This window comes from Lepidochelys kempii, chromosome 8, assembly GCF_965140285.1.
Source record: "Lepidochelys kempii isolate rLepKem1 chromosome 8, rLepKem1.hap1, whole genome shotgun sequence".
Lineage (NCBI taxonomy): Eukaryota > Metazoa > Chordata > Testudines > Cheloniidae > Lepidochelys > Lepidochelys kempii.
The window spans coordinates 79002687-79024868 of record NC_136387.1 but is presented as its reverse complement, the minus strand read 5'-3'; the positions used below and the strand labels follow the sequence as shown (position 1 = coordinate 79024868).

The 22182-nt window shown below is 41.2% G+C and overlaps 1 protein-coding gene across 1 annotated transcript in view; it reads right to left on the bottom strand.

Moving 5' to 3' along the window:
• Positions 1–11646: 11646 nt before the first annotated feature.
• The window catches only part of LPAR3 (lysophosphatidic acid receptor 3), a 34789-nt gene continuing 24253 nt past the window's right edge, over positions 11647–22182 (bottom strand). Inside the window, exon 3 of the mRNA XM_073357211.2 lies at positions 11647–14477. Within this exon, the coding sequence (XP_073213312.1) occupies positions 14146–14477 (332 nt within the window). The 3' untranslated portion in view covers positions 11647–14145. The remainder of the gene's footprint in view (positions 14478–22182) is intronic.

Below are 22182 nucleotides of genomic sequence, written 5' to 3'. Positions count from 1 at the left end.
TCCCCCATTAAAGGCTTCTGTTGCCCCTTCCTTTGGCAGCTCCCAAAGAGGAGAGGTGCTGTGAAAAGGGGCCCATAAAGACAAACATCTGCCCACCTCGTGAAAACTCTATGCTGATTGATTCTACATTGGAAAGATGCCATTCCAAATGCTGCAATGTGCATGAAAGAGCAGCAGGGGGCAACATACACCCTCAATGCTGGGCCTGCACTGGGTATCTGAATAAACAATGCTGGCTCCTGGCCTTAGAAAAGGCAGCGGCTGCATCTGAAAGATGCTCACTGAAGTGGGGCTGTGGGAACCATAATGTACTCAGTGTACTGTAAAGAGAACATTCTGTGTTAGCATTATTGGCAAAGGAAGGCAAGTCCCACTGGCCTCCCCTGAGTGAGCACATACTTCTCCGCTCCCTCACAGTTCTCACCTCCTCAAGTGCTCTAAATTTCGTTTCCTAACAGGCAAGAAACTAACCATTGCTATTAATTTCTATGATCTTTTGGCCTGCCTTAAGGGTATACCATTGAGAATTAAAAAGTTTTGTACCATTTTAGGTCGATGTTAACATCTGAAAAACAAACAAACAAACAAACAAAAAATACCCTAACAACTGCAATTTTATTCTGTAGCTTGTTTATTCAAGCTAGAGAGGCAGAGGGCCTCTGCAATCCTCCTGGAGTCTATAGGGTTCCACAGCCACCTTCAAGCCCCACAATGTTGTAGCTGCCTGCTTGCTTTCTAGCTGAGGGATACTGGAGTGAGTGGGCTACCTTCACATCTCACCATCAACCATCTCTAATTGACTGGAGAGGTCCCTGTTGAGGCTCAAATAAGCACACTGCTTTCACCTTCAGTCATATTCCTGAAACATGCATTTGCCCAACTAAGTCTGGCAACTGCACATGTAACGATCTCATTTGCACCTACAAATGCTGCTGTAGGTGATCCATACAAATGCTGGTTTTTTAGGGACAAAAATTTGCCCCACAAAATTTGTGCCAGCAAGTTAGAAAGCCATTTTGAAAATTAGACCTGTAATTTGTAAGTTGATTTGGAATCCTATGGGATAAAATAATTGTATTAAGGGCAGATATAATTGTTATTATGAAACAATCACTGTACTTAAAACTATTAGTGTCAGCTTATAATCAGAATAAGTTTCTCCAGAGTTGTAATATTTTAGTGTGCAATTTCCCTCACACTTTTAGACATACAGTACGGGCAAAAATTGAAAAATTAGGAAGGCATAACCCCAAGAACAAGTGCTTTCCAAGAGACCAAAAGCAGTGAACAGAAACAATATTTCTGTCTCTTTACGATGTGATCAATCATTTACTTCGGTTTAATGAACAAGTTATTCCTTAGACTAAAAGCAATAAAGTAGAAGTCAAATATTCAGGGGCAGCTCCTCAGCAGGTATAAATCGTCATAGCTCCATTGAGTTCAGTTAGGTTATGTCCATACCGGCGCTTTTGTTGGTAAAACTTGTGTCAGTCAGAGGTGTGAAAAAACACACACCTGACCGACAAAAGCGCTGGGGTGGACAGCGCTATGTCAGCAGGAGACGCTGTTCCACAGACACAGCTACTGCTGCTCATTCGGGGTGGTTTAATTATGCCAGCGGGAGAGCTCTCTCCCGCCAGCCTAGAGTGGCTACAGGGGAGACCTTACAGCGGTGCAGCTGCAGCAGTACAGCTGTGTCACTGTAAGGTCTGTAGTGTAGACACAGAAGCTATGACAATTTACACCAGCTGAGGAGCTGCCCTCAGTACAGTCTTTTAGGACCCATTCTACAGTAATCTCATCTCCTGAGCTCAATGTAGATCAAATATAGCCCTGATGAAAGCAAGTCCAGCATAACTGAAGGCAATGGAGTTGCATCTGCTCTGCCACGGCTGAATTTAGGTAAATTCCTCTCTCCAATAACTTTCATAGTGAGTTGAAAGGATAGCATGTGCCCAAGCCTGTGCAATCAACTGGAAACTAGAGAGCTGAGCTGGAAGGACCTAGTGAAGTGATATCAATAATATACTCCTTAGAAATGCACAGTACATCTGTGCACTGTATCACTTCAATTGTTCCATACTGGCATACCAAACCTAAGATGATCACTAGTGAAATACAATTAATTAAATAACTATCTTTATTAATTAAACACCCAGCCTCAAGAAAGTTTTCATAATGACCCAACTAGTATAAACAGGGTTTTATTTAATTTTCTCATTTCAATGTGTATTATTAGTAGTATAATTAAGGATTGATATTTTTGCCATAAAATTACTACAAACAATGCTGTGAGCATTTCCTGGTCCATTAGTTATATTTACCATTTATTTTTTTGAAAAGATATAAAGTTTCACCAAAGTTCTGAAGGTTTTTATAACATATACATTGTTCACAGAATCTAAGAAACCAGCAATAACCAATTATGAATATAAGATTATAACATTATATAAATATAACTTATCTGGTCTGTTTATAAAATGAACAGAGACTGGGTTATATTTGTCCTGGGTGTAATTCTACTGAAGTCAATGGAGTTACCTCAAGGATGGATTTGGCATAATCTGTACTTTTTATTTCTTATGAAACAGGCTCTTCATAGGTGATGCATTTGCTGAGATTTGGACAAAAATCTCAGGCCAGATTTCCACAGGGAATATATATATTTGGGTTTTATGCCTAAACAAGAGCCATGCTACTGTTTATATGAGGAATGAGCAAATCATTGAATTTACAAATACGGAAATGCGTACTGTTTCCTTATTCTCCAGGAGTAAAAATACAAAGCTGGCATGAACAGCAGCATTCCTCTGCTTGTATCCAAAGAAAGTTTTATTGTAACAAAAACTTTCCTTATCTTTATTGGTATCAGGTTTTATAACTTTGAATATTTTCTGTAATCAGACTAAGTTGGACTCATTTCACAGCTGCTACTGCTATCAGTCAGTGACGTTATTTGTTGTGGGAATCATAGTATTTAGTGGATGGAAAAGTGTATTAATCAGCCAGTATTGCTGAATGTAATACAATATTCACAATTAACATTTTGTATGTTGCAGTCCTGGTCTTTAAATCAAATTGGACTGACATAAGCACAGTTGTGTCAATCGAACTTCCCCAGTTACTAAAAGCCACAGCTTTCCCTTGACAGCTTCTACAGTGCACTTAGACATTGTCAGTACAAAAAGCTGAAGCGCATTGAAAATAGACAGTGCAAAATAAATTTATTTTTTATAAATAAACAGCACAAGGGCTACTTCACTGATTGCATTATTTATTTAAACATTTTAAACCCCACATTTTGAGATGCAAATGAAGCTGCCGCTGAATTTTCAGTCTGCCATAGATAGATAACAGGGGAGTTGGTGTAAAATTTGTTGGAGCCCTCTGCATGGCAGTTAGAAATTACATGTGAATAATGATAGAGCACCATTGAAACCTAATCCACCTGAGAACCTCACAATGCTATTTTTAGCATCGCTTTTCACAACAGACCTGAATTTAAGGATTCTTCTATCTATGATATGTATGTGGCCCGCACCAATGCAGTATCTGAGCCTCACAACCCCTCTGTAACGTAGGAAGTGCTACTCTCTCTATTCATTTTACAATGGAGAAGGAAGGTACACAGAAAGTGACTTGCCCTCGGTCATGCAGGAAGTCTGGGGTTGAGCATGGAATTGAAGCTGCGTCTTCCAAGTTCCATACTATCCCCCTAGGCCATTGCACTGTCCTTCCATTTGCTAGTGCAGCTGTACATATTCACAGTATGAGTGCACACTCATGATGAAATGAAAAAGATCTCTTTCAAATCATTTACTGGGACCTAATCATTCCATCAGATGAAACATTTTCCTGCAGAAGCCCTGCTATCATTCCTATCACATGGCAAAGCAATTGAAAGATATCCCTCTCGCAAGCATTTTTCTCAATTGTCTGTTGAAAAATCCATGAGGTTTTCAAGTAACAAGGCATGTGTGATAGAAATTGAATTTAAAAATACCTTTGATGCTGAGGACAATCATTTGCACCTCATGCACTCTGCATCTGTCCAATTCTAAATACATGCAATGAAAGACATCACCCCACATGAACTAAGACAACCTGAAAGAAGTTAGTAAGATAAGGTTTACAACAGTAGGTAGGAAAAAAACATACCACAATACCAATAACTTGCCTGCTGCTGTATTCCATGAGTACCCAAAACTGTAAGATCTGGGTGCTTAAATAATGCATAATATAGCCAAAATGTACACGTTTAGAAATACTGTGTGTTGATAACTAACCACAGCAAAAACATTTAAAAGAACCAGATAAATAAAGATTGGCCAATATCTATAGTACATAGTGTGGAAAGAAATTTGGAGGGGACATATAGCCCAGCCTTATCTAATAGCCTTGGTAATTTAGTCTTTGTATTGCAATATGATAAGTTAACTCATAGTTGAGCAGGTGCATTCAACTGATCTAAATTCTAGGTCAGATCTTGCAGTTTTTTAGGCTGGCAAGTTCCTGAGATTTCACTGGTATCTCACATATACTGTGTTTGAGATTACACCATTTTGCTACCATGCACATCAGTTCACCTCGCCCTCTTCAGGCTAACGGGAGTTGACAGACAAATGCACACCCCTCTGTCCACTTATACCACCTCTTGTTACAAGCTGTTTTTGGAGTTTACTATTCCATATTTATAAGAAAACAAATCACAAGAAAAGTGTTTTCTTCCAGCCAATGCAAAGATCACATAACCTGAATTACTTATTAAATTAGCATTGCTTGTGTCATCTTTTAGCAAGTTGATACAAGTGCATGCTGGAACCTGTCTGCCTTTTCAAATAACAGCTCATTCAATCTTTTTTGTGAAACTAATGAATCAACCGGCCTTCAGGGCAATTCCTGATTAAGACTACTGCTGCCAATTGTACCAAATCAATGGACAGCAGCCCACACAAAATTATTCTAGCAAATCATAGTAACATTCACCATGAATGCTGAGGAGCATGACTGGCTGTTCACGTAGCCTACACTGTGTTGTTTCTTCTGTGACATCCTCTTCTAGTCAAAAAACAGTTTTCCTCTTCCCCAAATCTTTTTGCTACACTTGTCTTGTTCCCTGAAAATTGCTTTCATGTTAGAATATGAAGTGCAAGTTGATGGGAGGGAAGATTGTCCAGTGGTTAGGGTGCCACAAACTTCTTTGGTGGAGTCTCATAGTCTGTCTGACTCACTTCCCCCATCAGATTAAAAAAAATTGAAAGATCACTTTTTCCCTACCGCACAGCAGGGCTTAATTTGTGCCAGGGCTTGCCAGAGCTGAGCCCCAGCACCTCTGGGCTTGGCAGTTCCTAGCCCCAACACCTCTGGGCTTGCCGCATCAGTTATGAAAGTAAAAAATATTGCTTGAGCCCCAGCACCTCTTTCATTACAAATGAAGCCCTGCTTCACAGGGGCGTTGTGCAGATTGTGAGGCACTCAGATACTGCAATAATGGGGGGCCACAGAAGCATGTTAGATAGAAGTTCATCTTAATATAGATATTTATCCAGCTATCGGTCTTAGAGGTTTCTATAGCACCCATCACCATGGTATCCAAGCGTTTTTATTACAGAATCTGCATTTAATTGAGGTGGAACTGCTGTTTCTAAGCCCAGCAGCTGAAAGGGTCCACGACCAAGAGGTTTGAATGTCCAATTCCCATTAAAATTAAGTGGGTTTAAAAATCAAGCCATCATTCATTCAATAAACTTAATAGCAAAATGTGCTTGAAAGGCAAACATAGTCAGAATGTGCTGGTAACAAAAGTTAATACAATGAATCTAAAACCTGTTCTATGATTCATTATATCTTTGTAGGGTTTGTTCATCTTAGCCAAATCACTGCCCTCTGCTCATTCAAATCCCTTCTGCTATGTCACTTCACCTATAAGTGAGTTAACAGGCATGTGTGCACACACACACGAGTTCCTAGGAACACATATACAAACCCCACAAGACGTGCATATACCTACGAGCAACCACGTGATCTTATTTTCATAATCCTTGTCCTGCTTAACCTATTCTTCCCCCCTTTTTTTTTTTATTCCACTCAACCATCATTGCAGGGCTAAACTTAGATCATGAGTTCTGACACTTGCCTTCTGCTTGTTCTGTAAAGAGCCTAATGCCCTTTTGAGCACCACCAAATAAATAATAATAATATGATGCTGATGATGTTCATATCAAAGCAAACAGAAGGAACTGAAGTATAAAGCTCAGCTTCTTGGATTCTTTTTAAATTCTATTTGCAATAATGTGAGACAAACATGGATGTTACCAAGACACTTGTATTTCTCTTTTCCTCTCCATTCAGACCATATGCAGAGGGAAAGGAGTTAGCATACAGGGAGTGAAGATGAACCAAGCTTGGAGACAGTTTTCTCTCCTTTTCCATGAAGTCCTTGCCTACTTCGGTAGCACTTAAAAAACCAAACCAAAAAATGAAAAAACACCCAACATAAATTATTTATATAGGCTGAACCTGAAACCTTGTTTGAACATTCTGAGACCCTGGACCTATAGTTTGACTGCACAGATCAATTTGCAGGATCGGGGGCCTATATTTGGAAAAGAATATTGTCAAGGTATTTTTCCTATTTTTTTTAACTAAAAGAAAAATCCCCCACTATCAAGGATGCTGGAAGTATGGCAGCACGCCCTGGCTTGAAGTGATTTCCATCATATACAGGGTTTATGGTTTTGTTCACTGGCTTTCAGCATCCCCGCTATACAAATTGTTCCAACGCCACCGCCTGCTATTATTGTAATTATTCTTGCCTTTGGAAAGCCTGAGACTGAAATGTTTGCTTCCCCATTTTCATTTCCCTTTGTGGTTTGTAAAATTGTAGGGTTGCTGTCAAGACCTGTACTGCTGGCATTTTGTTTTTGTTGTTGTTGTTTAAAGAAAAGCAAAGTTTAAACTGTGTTTCAAAGAGCAAAACAAAGCACAAAGGATTACCTGGATTGTACAAAAAGATTATAAAGAGAGGGGAAAAACAAAGCAAAGTAAGTCAAAATTTGGGCTTTACCCTCCCTTGTGAGTTTCCATTTATGGGCCCAATCCTGCTCCGACCAAAGTCAATGCAAGGGTTCTAAGAGGGATTTCAGTGGGAGCAAAATTAGACCCTAAATGATTGCTTCTCTGTGTCCTGAGTTAGTAAACTATTTAAAGTAGGGTTTCCATGTCCACCTGAAACATTTTGAAACTGGCTGATTCCCGAAGCCCTGACCTTACAAACACTTACACCCATGTAAGTTTATTTACCTGAGTAGGCTTATTGAAGTCAACGGGACTACTCACAAGAATAAAATTAAGTGTGTGTCTAAGCAGTCACAAGATGAAGGCCTATGTGCCCTTGACCCTACTAAGGACAAAAACTAAATATTTGTGATTACATTAATTCATTTATATCTTGTGGAATAATGATAAGCTAACACAGAGTGCATTGCAAATTAACATTCATAACAACTGATGTGTTAATCAGAATTTGAATAGAATCACTCAGCATTCATTACATTTTCATCTGTGGCAGTCAGTCCCTTCAACTCCTGTATATTCTGACGCCATCCATTCAAATGAATGTACAACTGTTGCAGAGGCTTGTCAAGGGACAAAGCTGATTAAAGTCTACAATCAATACTTTTTTACAAATATAACCAGAAGTTGGAGGTAAAATGAGCTTCACATTACTGTAAGAGTTTATAATATTTTGGAGAATCTTAATGAGTAGGCCACAAGCTAAAAGACTTAATTTTAAGTGGTAAAATATGATGTAAGAAGTACTATATCTGACCAGACCAGTTAGCGACCTTGTCCAATATCCCGTTCTTTACATTTACCCATACAAGATACTTCAGAAGGAGAAATAAACCCTGTAATGGACAATTATAGAATAATCAACCCAGAAAGCCCACGTTTCTTAACCTCAAGCAATCAGTAGCTGTTTTATGCCCCAAAGCATGACGGTTGATCTCCCTTATACATTTTGATAAATAAATATAAATATTACAGAAAAGGCAAACACAGTTAAAAAAAAGGGCTATTTCAGGGAAGACGTTCTGATTATTTAGCCAGTCCCATAGATGTGTAGAGAACCTTTGCAGCAATATAAGACCAAGGCCCAGATCCTCAGAGGAGATTATAAGTTAAATTAGACATAAAAGATAGTGAGGAGCAATGACAGACGATGGCAATAACCAATTAACATGGGTTTATTTTGTGTATTATTGTGGAGTATGTATGTGATGATTTTCCTATCAGGTCACGAGGGAGAGTAGAAGGAAATGCACAAATGTGGAAGTTGGTGGTGGAAAGTCGATTTTAAGAGCTCTTTAAGTTGACGGAACGGCATTGGTTGTGTGGACGCATTCATTTTAAAATTGATCTAACACGGCTAAATTCAACCTAACCCCACAGCGTAGACCAGGCCCTAGATTTTTTTAAGACATCAGTGAAAATCATGGCCATATAGACTTGATATGGGAACTAGCCGGAATATACCGGGCCTACCCTCAAGCAAGCTGCAGAGCTACAGTCCCATTCCTTCCATGGCCATAGGCTGGAATAGCAGTGGCTTCCCCAACTTATTTTTTCCTGACAACACATCGGTGGGAGAAAGAAAGAAAACCAAGACTGACTTGCTAAGATCACACAGGAAGTCTGTGGCAAAGCAGGGACTCAAACATAGGTCTCCCAAATTTGTCCCCTATCCACTGGCTTATCCTCTCTCTTACTACATAGCCTCTATCGTTTATAGGCTACATCTAATGACAAATAAATATTGAGTGAGACATTTCATATAGCATTCTGCTCCTTCTCCTAGCCACTGGATCTGTGGAAATGGGTTCTTACAGCTGCTCCTCCCATTGTTTCCCAGATTGGACCTCCTGATGCACAGGAAACGTAGAGGGCCACCAGCGCATTGTCACTCTGCCTGTGCCTTCCCCTGACCCACATGAATGTGTATCATGGGGCTTCCATGGCATGGAGGTTCATCAAAGGCCTTCCCCAAAAGAGTGAATTTCACCCTGTAAGGAGGTAGAACACTGCTGGCATACACATTTAAGGGCACACACTTAATGTTGATAAGACCCTGCACTATCAACCAATATTCTGATCGCTTCAGGGAAATCACTGACATTCCAGTGGGGAAAACATTTGCAGAACTTATCATTCCAAAGGTTCCTCTTCATTAAATATAGAGACCGCTTTAATACATGGTCCTTAGGGCAAATTTTACTGACCTGCTGCTGTATTTGTGGCGCTAAATAGAACAAGACAGCTTCTGAATGAACCACCTCAATGTTAAATAGTAGAGTATAGAAAACACTTTACAGTTTGTAGGGAAGAACCCACAAGGAATACCAAGAAATTAGTATTTGATCCCTGACTTCTCTGAATTGCTTTCCTTGCATTTCAGCTTTACATTAAAAAAAAAAAAAAAAAAGATAAAATCAGACTTCAGTTGAATTCTCATCTGAAATGCTCAGAAATATCCTTTCCACCAGAGGTCAGCATCTTAGTGTACCAGAAAGCTGTAGTGCTTGTTTGATTTTGAAAGTAAATGTTAATAGTTATCAATGGTTTGCTGTCAAACTGGGAGTGTATATCTCCTGGGGTCCCCAGGGGCTCTTTCCTGGGTCGAATACTATTAAATAGTTCCATTAATGATTTGTACAATGGAGTGGAGGGTATCCTTATAACATCTGTGGATGACAAGTTGGGAGAGGTGCTAGCACTTTGGAAGACAGGATAATGACAACTTAGAGACTTGGTCTGAAATCAACAAGATGTTTTATTGAATTTCAAGTGCAAAGTATATTACTTAGGAAGGAAAACTCAAATACATAACTACAAAATAGGGAATAACTGTCTAGGTGATAGTACTGCTGACAAGGATCTGGAGATTATAGTGGATCACACATTGAATAGGAGTCAAAAATGTAATGCAGAGCTCTTCCTCTGTGTAGCTCAAAAGCTTCTCTCTCTCACACAAACTGAATTTGGTCAATTAAAAGATATTACACCTCATCCACCTTGTCTCCCACCCATATAATGCAGCTGTGAAAAAGGCTAATATTCTGGGGTGTATTAACAGGTGTCATTGTGACACTATCTCAGGGGAACACCTTGCACCCCCATGTTCATCCTTATGATTGTGTGGTATCCAATGCAAAGTTTGTCATGTCAGGTGTCTTCGGAAGGCTCATGATGCACTGGGCATTGTTGTTATAGTAAAGTTATAGGTTGTAATTTCATGTACATAGTTATGAGGCTGAAAATGTGTCCTCATGGCTTAAAACAAGCCCAAGCAAAACTTTCCAGGAACAGAGGGGCAGTTCACACCTCATCAGGGCACATATGGGACAAACCCAGCCCAGCCTCACAGGAACAAAGGACATTGGCCTAGGTAGCAACAAAGGATCTGTTGGACTCTCGAGTGAGTCACCACCCTTCTCTTGGACAGTTTGGGAACTGCCCCTCTGGAACAGGCTTCCAAGGGAGGTTGTGGAATCTCCAACATTGGACGTTTTTAAGAATAGGGGTTGGAGTTGGACAAACCTGTCAGTGACAGTAAAGGTGGTTTACTTGGTTCTGCCTCAGTGCAGGTGGCTGGACTTGATGACCTCTCAAGGTCTCTTCTAGCCCTACATTTCTATGATTCCATGAATATGGAATAACCCCAGAGCTTGGACTATGGTGAAGCCCAGAAAGAAGGAAAGCAAAAGGGTATGGAGGACAAGTCTTCAATGGGACTACAAGGTTTTGTATAATGTTAGTTTACTGTCCCAGGGAATCCAATGTAAATATTTTTTAAAGTAAAGAAGAGTAACAGAATAACTGCAGCCCTGTATGGGAAATGTAATGCTAAAATGGAGAGTACACCATACAACTGAGAGGATTGTTGATATTACAGTTTTCTCTTGGTTGGGAGAGTGGAAATACAGCCTTTGGCCTCCTTCCAATGAAGGTATTATTTATTATTTGCATTATGATAGCTCTTAGGGCTTGATCCTTCTTGGGAGTGCATTGTGCTAGATGCTGTACAAACATAAAATAAGACCTCTCCTTCCCCAGAGAGCTTGCAATCTACTCCTGCTTACCTAAAAAAGTGTCCAAATATGAAGGTTTTGAGGGCCAACTCCCATGTTCCCAATGGAAGAAGAGAGAGGAAACGGCAAGGCTATTTTAGTCCCTTACATGGATTTTTCCTCAAGATGCTTCAAAAGTTGGGTTTGCAAGAAGCGAGTCACCCAAAGTTAGACTATTTTTGAAAATCCTGGCCTAGAACTTTAAATATGTCCCTGATCAACACACAGGGATTTTCTGGGATTTAAATTGAATCCTTTTTAGGGCTGACCCAGCTATGATTGTAGACACTTCTGTTAATAAATATGATAATTCCACTGAAAACAAAACATAAATATTCCTTATGGTTATTCAGGGGTAGGAATTAATTTCCATTTTCCACTCTTATGTCAAGCTTTGACCAGTCTTCACTCTGAAGGAACTACAGAAATATAAAATATCAAGGAGCAGTCATTTTTGCTATAGTAGGAAAGCTAACCAAACATGAAACAAAATGCATACTTAATTTTAAAGAAGCATTTTATTTTGGGGTAGCTTTGTATATGAGCTTCAGCCTAGTATTATAAACCATGTGTAGAAAGTAAGTCTATAGGCATTAATATTTGCATCTCATGTCTTTATAGTGCTGTCCCCTCTAAAAAAAAAAAAAATTAAAAAAAAAAACCCCACCACCAAACTACCAAACCACAGAAGTAGTCTTTGCACAAAAACTTTCATTACAATAGCAAAAATACAAGTGTAAACCTTTTCAGCGAGTTATATAAATACAATATTTATCTTGAAATGTGAGGAGCCATACCTACAACCCAGTAATAGGACTATCTAAGTGACTAAGAATTGCCCATACCACACAGGGGTTTTGGGATCTGGTCCTTATTTAATATAAAGAACTTTAATAGCTTACATATCTTTGTTACTGTATCCTCTGATCCAAATTCTAGTCTCACTTTCACCAATACAACTCACTGATGTCAATGCATGGGTGGAATCAAAAGCAGACTCTGACCACATCCTGACCACAGGAGTACTGCGGAAAGGGATCTGGGGGTCATAGTGGATCACAAGATAAATATGAGTCAACAGTGTAATGCTGTTGCAAAAAAAGCAAACATCATTCTGGGATGTATTAGCAGGAGTACTGTAAGCAAGACACGAGAAGTAATTTTTCTGCTCTACTCCACGTTGAACGGGAGTATTGTGTCCAGTTCTGGGAAGATTGAAAAATTGGGTTTGTTTAGTGTGGAGAAGAGGGGGGGGGCATGATAATAGTTTTTAAGTACCTAAAAGGTTGTTACAAGGAGAAGGGAGAAAAATTGTTCTTTTTAACCTCTGACAATAGGACAAGAAGCAATGGGCTTAAATTGCAGCAAGGGTGGTTTAGGTTGGACTTCAGGAAAAACTTTCTAACTGTCAAAGTGGTTAAGAACTGGAATAAATTGCCTAGGGAAGTTGTGGAATCTCCATCATTGGGGATTTTTAAGAGCAGGTTGGATAAACACCTGTCAGGGATGGTCTAGATAATACTTAGTCCTGCCTTGAGTGCAGGGGACTGGACAAGATGACTAGGTCCCTTCCAGTTCTAGGATTCTATGATTAATAGGTTACATTATCTTTCAACATTACATCATCTGCTATGGAGTTTGTTCTCTGAAGGCACTCGGATTTTGATTGAGCTGCTTAAGATTCTTTGGGCCTGATTTTCTGTAGTGCTGAGCACCCACAGCTCCATTGACCTTAAAAGGAATTCCGGGGCTCGGTACTTCTGAAACTCAGGCAGAAGGGACTTCAAAAGTTGGGCTCCCAAACACTGAGACATGCAAAAATTAGGGACCATTTCTGAAATAGTTGCCCCTAGAACTTTAAATATGTCCCTGATCTAAATTCAATCCACAGGTAATACAGCCACTTTTAAAAACACAAAGAATGGAAGTTATTCCACACATTAAATTTGATTAGTCACAGATTAAAAATGAGAATTTGTTATTAAAGTCTTCATTATCTGCAGTCTCATCACCTCTCCCTCAAGATCCTCGGCTCTAAATCAGAGAATTAAATCTGGTCCAGTCTGATTTTTATACAGTGTGTGAGAGATCCATTCATATTCTGGCTTGTATTGCTCCAACACACTTGGCTTTTTTAAAAAAACAGCAAGAATATAAATTCATTCGTATTAAACAGGCTTTGTTCATGGCGTTTTTGTTGTAAAAATTTGAAACTGAAATCTATTTTCAGTCACATTTCCCACCCAATCATGTCCAGAATTTACATGTAACGCACTGGCAAAGTGCATGTGATCCTGCCCTTTGGCCCAGATGTGGGGGAAAGGACTTATTACGTCCAGCTAGTGCAATCACTCCTGCCACTCAAGTAGTACTGGCTTGTGCTTTTGGTAGTGTTCTACCCCTGCCGACAACCCACAGTGGGGGTAGTTGCACATGCACACCATGGGTTGCTATTATAGACTTGCCCTTGACTGCCAAGTTGCTGGCATTAACTTGTTTTAAGGGAGTATCGAATTATTTGTGCTGAAGTGTGGGGAGGGGTATCTATGAACTAGTATATACATTTTGTAAACAGAGGCAGCAAACAGGGCACATTTCTGGACTACCAGCCCCCAAAGTGTCCCCTTTAGATACATAAAAACTGATCAAATACATAACTTCAGACAGCCACAAATGCATTGTTTAGCAATTAATTCTTCCTGCAGGTGTCTAGCAAGGAGAGTTCCGTTATATTGTTTGTATTTTGTTTCCATGCATAGAAAGTCTCTCTCAACAAGTTTATTCCTCTTATGGGGAAAACAATCTCATGTACTTAAAAAAAAAAAAAAAAAAACAGCACAGAAAGTTTCTCTCTTCAATACAATGTATTTTCCCTTTGGGTAATTATTTACAAGGACTTCACGTAACACTGTGGAGTTTGGGCTTTGGAACAGAGTGAACATATTCAATGATCTCCTGTTACAAGCCACTCCCCTCCTACCCCATATCTCTTAGGAAAAGTATATCCCAGGTTAGCTCATGAGTTTCCTTTGCCACTGATAGTCCCTTGAATAATGCTGTCTTCAATATATTGACTGGTAGTATCTGTGCTCCTGCTGAGCACCGTTGAAGGAATCCTTGAAGATCGTCTCTCGTGGCTTTTATCATCAGAAGAGCAGCACATGATCCGTCTCATGGTGTTGGACATTTCATCATCTTTGTAAGAGTAAATGACTGGATTCATGACAGAGTTGAGCAAGGCCAGGAGAAGGAACCATCTTTTCACATGCTGAACCCCACAATGAGTGCAGTTCAGACCATCAAGCAGCAGAACCACCAACCCAGGGGTCCAACACACAACAAATGCACCTAGAGAAAGAAAAAAAGAAAAAAAAGGGTTCAGACATCAATAAATCCTGGCTTTGGGCACACAAGTATTTTTTCCCCTCCAAGAGCATCAGATTCATGAAGAACAATATACACCAAATTGTAGAGGGAAAAATCACAACAACAAAAATTACATCTATTAACAATTTCCCTGGAAAGCACTGAAAATGTAATAGCATAGCATTTGAAAGATTACAGAAAGCATGAACTGGGATGCTAAGAGTCCACTGCCTCTTAGAACAGGCAGTGAATGGCCCTTACAACACTGATTTGGCCACTCTGACTAGAAGACACAAATGGGGCAAAGGATTCTTTGGCACAGACACAACTGAGTTGATGCAACTGGTGCTTTGGCAAGTAGAAGGAACTCCTCTGCTAATCACATCTCTACTCTGTATGCTAGAGGGAAAAAGACCACCATGCTACACCCCAAAGAGATGGCAAATCTACTGCCTGTTAGACTACAACTGATTGTGTTTGCAAAGCATGCTGCTAATTTCATCCAGTAGAAAAGCACATACATTAAACATGCTCAGGTTCAAAATGGCCCAGCTACCCCAGGCTGCAGTGCTTACAGTGCTTGTGGTATAAGCGGTATTGAACCCCAGAACTTTTATGGTACCCTGCCACACCATTCCATACTGGCAATTGTCTCTCCTCTCTCTTCACAGCCCACTCTATGATCTTGTGCTATGGGTGCCAAAGCTAAGGGCATATTTCCCTGCAGGATAGGTGCATGCCAAGTACCTCCCTCATCTCCCTACCTATCCTTCTCCACAGGACTCAGCACACGGAGGTAGAGGGGCCAGGGAGCAACTGAGCCAAGAGGGAGTTAGGGAAGAAATTTTGAGAAAGGGCTCCTGGGGGTAGAGTGGAGAGATGGGGGTTGCGAGGGGAGGAATTAAGACCTAAAGCGGGAGAAGGGAAAAACCAGAAGAGCTAGAAGAGATAAAGGGAAGTGAGAAATGTGCTGGCCAGGAGACAAAGGTCACCAGAAAGAGGACAAATCAGGAGTAGCAGAGGAAGAAATGCAAACAGACCCCTACATGGCAGGGGAGAGAGAGAGAGGAATGGGAGAATGGGAATTGGGAGAGAATTGGGAATGGGAAACTATATCAGAAAAGGGGAAAGGATGAGGAGTTATTTTATTGAAGGGAAAAAGGCAACGAAAGAAAGTGAATGTCAGAGCATTCACGCCAGGCTTCTCCTCGGCAGCCAAAGTGACAGGACTGAGCGAGGAGTGAAGAAACCACACACCCAAACCCAATGCAAGGGCCACCCTTCCTCTACCCAAATATGCAAAGCCAGTATAGGGGGGAGACACTACACAGAAAGGAAGAGAAAAGAAGAAAAGTGGAAACATCCAGGAAGGATGGAAAAGGGAGAGAAAGAGAAATGAAGATGTAAGACTTATTTACATCCCTACATGTTACTGCTATCCTTGTCAGAAGGGGCAGGAGAAAAAAAAAATCACACTTCTACAGGAGGAGGAGAATCTTCAGAGCGATTGTGGCATCAAACCAGCCATTTCCCTCCACCCCAACATTACACTGCCAGCTTGTCATTCTTTGCTTTCAAGCCTGAGGAAAAGCAGCCATGTGTACCATAATACTAACGGAGCACAAGCCACAATTGCTGCCTGACTTGCAAAAATAGAAAATTACAACTCTGCACAAGACACTTTGTGGATGACACAGTAAGGAAACTCTGCTTATGTATAAAGATATAGTTTCTCTTTTTTGGGCTTTAAAAATCAGCAAACAAATAAGAACTCTTTTAGCATTTATGCACGTCAATGTTGAAATGTTCTCCGGGTGGTCTTGGTATCCATTCAACAGCTCTGATATTAAAAATGAGTCACCTTCATTTTCATAATACTGCTAGTTTTCCTAGATATAAACTGTGTGTGATTGGGTGGACTAAGCCCAAAGGCCCCCTGCTGGAGGCCTCAGGGTTCTGCCATACCCATCCCAGGAAAGAAGCAATGGAGAGGTCCTCCAAGCAGGTTAGAATGGCTGCAGGGCAGCAGTTGGCAACGTGTCCATACACGGACACAAATGTCTGTGGTAAAAATGTTTAGGTCCGTGGGGGTGCTCACCTCGGGTGGCTCCCCGTCCCTGCAGCACGTGAACCATAGTTTAGCACGTGAACCATCTCTGCATACAAGTGAAAACAGGGGAAGCAGTTTACCACATTATTTATTCTTTACCATACTGGATAGTGCAGGACCCTGTCCTGCTTCCACTGACATCAATGGGAGCAGGAGTAGGCCCCAAATTAGTGTATAAATGTGTTTTTAAAAAGTGTCAGCTAGTAATTTTGTGCAGACTAAACGTATGACAAACTCTAGGAAATGCATCTACTTGCACAGACAACATTGTAAAGCATGTAATGGCAACCACTGGACATCAAAATATGTCCTTTGCAGAAATTTCTCTAGTATCTACTGTGTGATGTACGTACCCATCAGTTTCAGCCAGGTTCATGCCTAAGCAGTGTCTCTGCTGCTGCCGCCCATACTACCATAGTCACACTGCTGTTTATACTTGCACTAGCTTAATGACAGCCATGTGCATGCAAGACGGGGAATCACACCCCTAGCTCATAATGTAGACATAGCCTCACACAGCTAATGAAATAAAGGCTGTAGTGCAGAACATGGTAAGGAACACCATTACATTTACTGGTCAGCTCTTTCAAGGGATTGTCTTACTTTGGATCCACTGTCACCAAAATGCATTTAGTCATGTGTCCAAATAGGGTTAGTGTCACACCCTATCCTTAACATCACACACACAATGGGTTATAGTCCAAACGTGCTTCCTTTCTAGGATGTGCCTCTATTTTTACCTTATTCAACAAAGCTTTCAAGCAGGACTGTACTTAAACTGTAGCCTTGGCTCCCTCTTAATTTGTCTGTTCCTAGGATTTTCACCCTACAGGAGCTCTTGTTACTCACTTTAGGTGACATGCCTCAGAGAAACTTTCAGCTTTTTAGACTTTTTAGTTGGACTTAAGAGAGCACGCTGGTCTGGATGGCAGGGTGAGTCAGAAGAATAGCTCTGCATCTCACATAGGTTATGCAAGACTAGGGCCATTTCCACTCTTACCAGGGATCGACGCTGCTGCAATCGATGCAGCGGGGGTCGATTTAGTGGGTCTAGCTCTCCGGTCGACTCGAACTCCACCAAAACTAGAAGATTAAGGTAAGTTGACAGAGCGTCTCCCGTCAACGCAGTGCAGTATATACACCGCAGTAAGTCGACCTAAGCTACATCAACTCCAGATATGTTATTCACATAGCTGGAGTAGCATAATTTAGGTCGACTTACTCTGGTAGCGTAGACAAGGCCAAACACCTGGTCACAATGTGCCGTTAATTGTGCTCCCAGGTCAATTTGGGGATTTTCCACTAAGCCTACAGTGAGTTTCCTGTATATTGCATCACTTCAGTTGCACTGAATTCCTGTACATCTGGAAGATCTGCATTTTTTATGCTTCTGCTGCGCCCTGCCATAAAGCTCTCCATATACTAGCACTGCCTTTCAGGACCTATGTTTAGGGCAAGGAAAAGGTGGTAGCTTTTTAAACGACTGCCTTAACCACATGTACACTTTTGGTTAAAATGATAGAAGTTATAAATTTTAATTCTAAATTTATTAGACTGAAAACCCTGAACCTCAAAGTAATGAATGTTTCTGCTGAAATACAGGATGACCCACTGTGTGCATTCACCTGAACGAACTGAAAATCATGTATAGACTTGCATGGCAGTCATGCCCTTTCCTTTCAACATATGTATGTTTAGCTGGGATGATGCCATAAAAGGAATCAGTGCAAGATTAAACCTTTTTCGCAGACCTTCCAGTCTACATAAACCAGACACCTTTCAAAGTTCAGTAGGTCTGAGATAGAATCATGTCAGCTGCTCCTACCAAACTCACCATACTGTATATCACCACTGAACACATCTACCTCAGTCACCTCAAATTATATCCAGTAATATTCCTCTTTCACAAGAGACAGGGTCAACTGCAAAAAAATCTGGTGCCTTGAAGGTTTGCAAATCTGGGCTTTCACATGAAACTCAAATACACACACTGAAAACACTCCTACAGTGTGTGACTCAGATGAAAAATGAATCTTTAAATTAACCATTAAACAGTGAGCAGCTATGAGCAAATGTTATAAAAACACAAACTCTTCACAAGGCCCAAAAAAATATTGTTTCCTCTTAAATGGAAAACGAGAGCCATGTCCTGCTATTGATTTACACATAGAGGGTGCAATGACTCTCTTGGTCAGGACCCAGGCACCAATCTGAGCTGTGGAGTGAAACTACTCACTGGAGAAGAGAACTGGAGTTTCCCACTTGGAGCATCTGCCTGTGTGAAAGATATGAATGTAGCCCGAGAGACCTGTCTTTAAAGGACAAGACTGTCTGCCCACGTCTGCCTGCCTGTGGGGTTTGGTCAGCCTGAGGGACAGCAGCCTGTGCTGATGTAGGAGTACAGATTAGGTGTCTAACTGAGCTGGGAGAGGAGCAGGAACTGGGATGGGGAGGGATGCTCTTTTCCCATAAGCAGGAAGAGGGATAGGGACAAGTGCTAATGACCAGTGTCAGAGTGGGGGCTGCAGGAAAAGAGTGCTGAGTAGTGGGAGCAACAGGACAGGATGGAAGCAGGGTGGGAAGGTTTTGGGAAGGGGGCAATTTGATGCCTTGAGGGAGAAGGGCCTGCTGTTCAGACTGCTGTGGATCCAGCAGCCACACAGCCAGTTTAAATTATAATAGGTTGGTCTTTACACTGCAGGATCCATCCCACAGAACTCAAGACAAAGAGGACAGCAGAGGCCGCCTTATCCCACAGCCCAGAGAAGGGGAAGCAGAGACCAAGGCAGCAGAGGGCAAGCAGAGTGTCAATGGCACACATGACATTGTTACTCCCAGAGGAATTCTGCGTCACTGCGCAATGCAGAATTTTGCAGAAATGAACATTGTACTTGCAGAATTTCCTTTCCCCCACAGAAATGGGCTGCAGTACTACTGGCCATCACTAGGGGCCGCTGGACCCAGCAGAGCTCAGCTCACTCATAAAAGACACTGGGGCGGGGGGGATAGGGAGGGAGCTAAAGGGTTCCTGAGAGCTGCAGTTCCCAGCAAGCCCTGAGGGAAGGAGAGGGTGGTGCACAGAAAACTCCATGCAAGCCTGGGACCAAGCATCAGGCTTTCTTCCTCTGGATCCCTGGGATCCAAGGGGGGGGGCAGGGACCATGGCTAGGCTCTGGGGGGAAGAGGTGAGTATCTGGGCTAGGGGAAACCCACAGCTGGGCTCTGGGGAGAGGGGGTTTGAGTGTATTAGCTGGGGGGCCCTGCAGCTGGGCTTGGGGTGGGGAGAGGGATTGTGGGTGTCTGGCCCCCCAGCTGGGCTCGGGGGTGGGAGGTGGCAGAGAAACAGGAACTGGTTTGTCATAGGGGTTTCTTTAACTCTCTACTCCTGGGGGAAAATGTGTGTGTGTCTGTATTGTTACAGACATACTTCCTGACAGGAATTTTGAAATAAATTACCAAAATAATTGAAACTGGTATGATTATGTAGTGTTATTTTGACAAATAAAATTTGCAGAATTTTAAAATATTGTGGACAGAATTTAATTTTTTGGCACAGAATGCCCCCAGGAGTAACATGACCACAAGCTATCTTCCCTCTGAGTATCTTCTGCTCTCTGCCACTCTTCTACGCAGAAGAGGGGAGCAGCAAGATTTCACCACAGCCGCCCAGCTGATACTGACAGCTGCTTATTATGCTTCCTCCTGCAGCAAAGTTTGCCTGAGGTATCTCAGCTAGCAGCACTGTGATGTCAAAAGTGCAGCACTATGGTTTTGCTGAGGAGTCAAATAGAGCAGGGGTCTGCGAGTAGAAATCAGTGTTTAAAAACACAAACTCTGTTTGCCATTTACAAAGCTGCAAGCAAAGAAATCAGAAAACATGAAAGTTAAGAGGGGTTTATTATATTTAAGTCAAATATGCCTGAAGTTTCTCCAGCAGAAGAGTCCTCAATTAATAAGAAATCCACTCTCTATTTTGCCAACCAATCTTGACTTACAGCTTGATCCTGCTCACACTCAAATCAATGGCAGTTCTGTCCCTGGCTTCAGGGTGAGCTGGACCAAGCCATTATACTGCATCTAGTTCAAGTAATTTGTACCAGTAAACACAAAACGCAGCATTGCGAGGAATTATCTGTTTTTGTTAGGTAATGCAACACTCTGGAAAGAATGCAAAGACGTGCAGTAGAGCCTTCGCCTGAACAATTAGTTTTATGGAGATGATACATATAATGGAATTATTATAAACAGTGCTTGCTCGAACCACTTATAGTTAAGGCTGTGTCAGGCACACTTTCTATTTCAGAATATCTTCAAGGGTTTAAGCATATGGCATTAAAAATAACTCCCCTCAGCTAAAATCAGCACTAAGCATGGTAACGTATTGGTTCCACAATGTACAAAATAGCAATATTTTAACTATTAGCTTGGTAGATTATTTTGCACCTGAAAAAAACAGGATAGAATTTAGTGATTTTGTTTCCAATATTTTTTGGACAGCACATTTGAAAAATAGCCTGCCTGGTCATGAATGCATGTCTTAGAGCATCCTAAAAAATGCTTTCCTAGATAGTTCACAACAAATAGCTTTTTAAGCTAAAATTTTAATTGCTGATTTGAAGGGGTGTTTCACCACGCAGTACAATATGCTCACTACAACATGCTGATGTGTATTTCCTATGACATCAGTTGGGGGCTGAGGGTGCACCCAATGAAGTTAATGCCCAACTTACTGTTGATTTCAATGGGAGCAGGATCTGTTTTACTTAAGTGATTAGTGAAGCAAACGTGAAATGATACTTTTTACAATTATTGTGCAGCCTTCCTGAAACTTCAGGAATAGTTCTGTGCTGGACCAGACAAATATGATCCACAGTTGTGTCATTGTTACAGTTCAAACGGACAGCAGTAGGGCCATATCTTATGAGTGATCTTAGCTACAGAAGATTAAGGCTATATATATTCATTGCCTTCCCTTCCCCACCCCCATGCTTTTTTAGAGCTAGAAACAAAGTGGCTGGTGCTTTCCCCACTCAGAGAGAATGCATATTTGAAAGCATCCTAAAAAATTATTTCCAAGCCAGTCCATAACATTTTAACTTATGAAGTTATTCATTAATTGCTGATGTGAAGGAGTGTAGTACAATTTGCACAAAAATGTGCAGTACAATTTGCTGTGTGTTTTAAAGAAAAGTTGAGATGCTAAAACAATCAATGGGACTAGACAGAAACAGGAGAAGATTCACCCTGACACAAGAGACAGAAATTTAAACACATTTTATATGTCCCTTTTTTCTGGGCCTTGGGCCTGATCCTACAGGCTGCACTTGTGCACATGCCTACCTAATTACCTATTTTATATGGTTCTTGTTACCACAGTATATGAGCGCCTCACAATCATTAATGGATTTTTATCCTCCTAAAACCCCTGAGGTTTATTAACACTTACAGAGGTGGAATGGAGGTACCAGGTAGATGAAGTGATTTACCCAGTATCACACAGGAAGCATGTGGTAGAGACAGTTACTGAACCCAGATCTCCTGAGTCCCAGTCCCATCCCCTATCCACTTCAAATTATG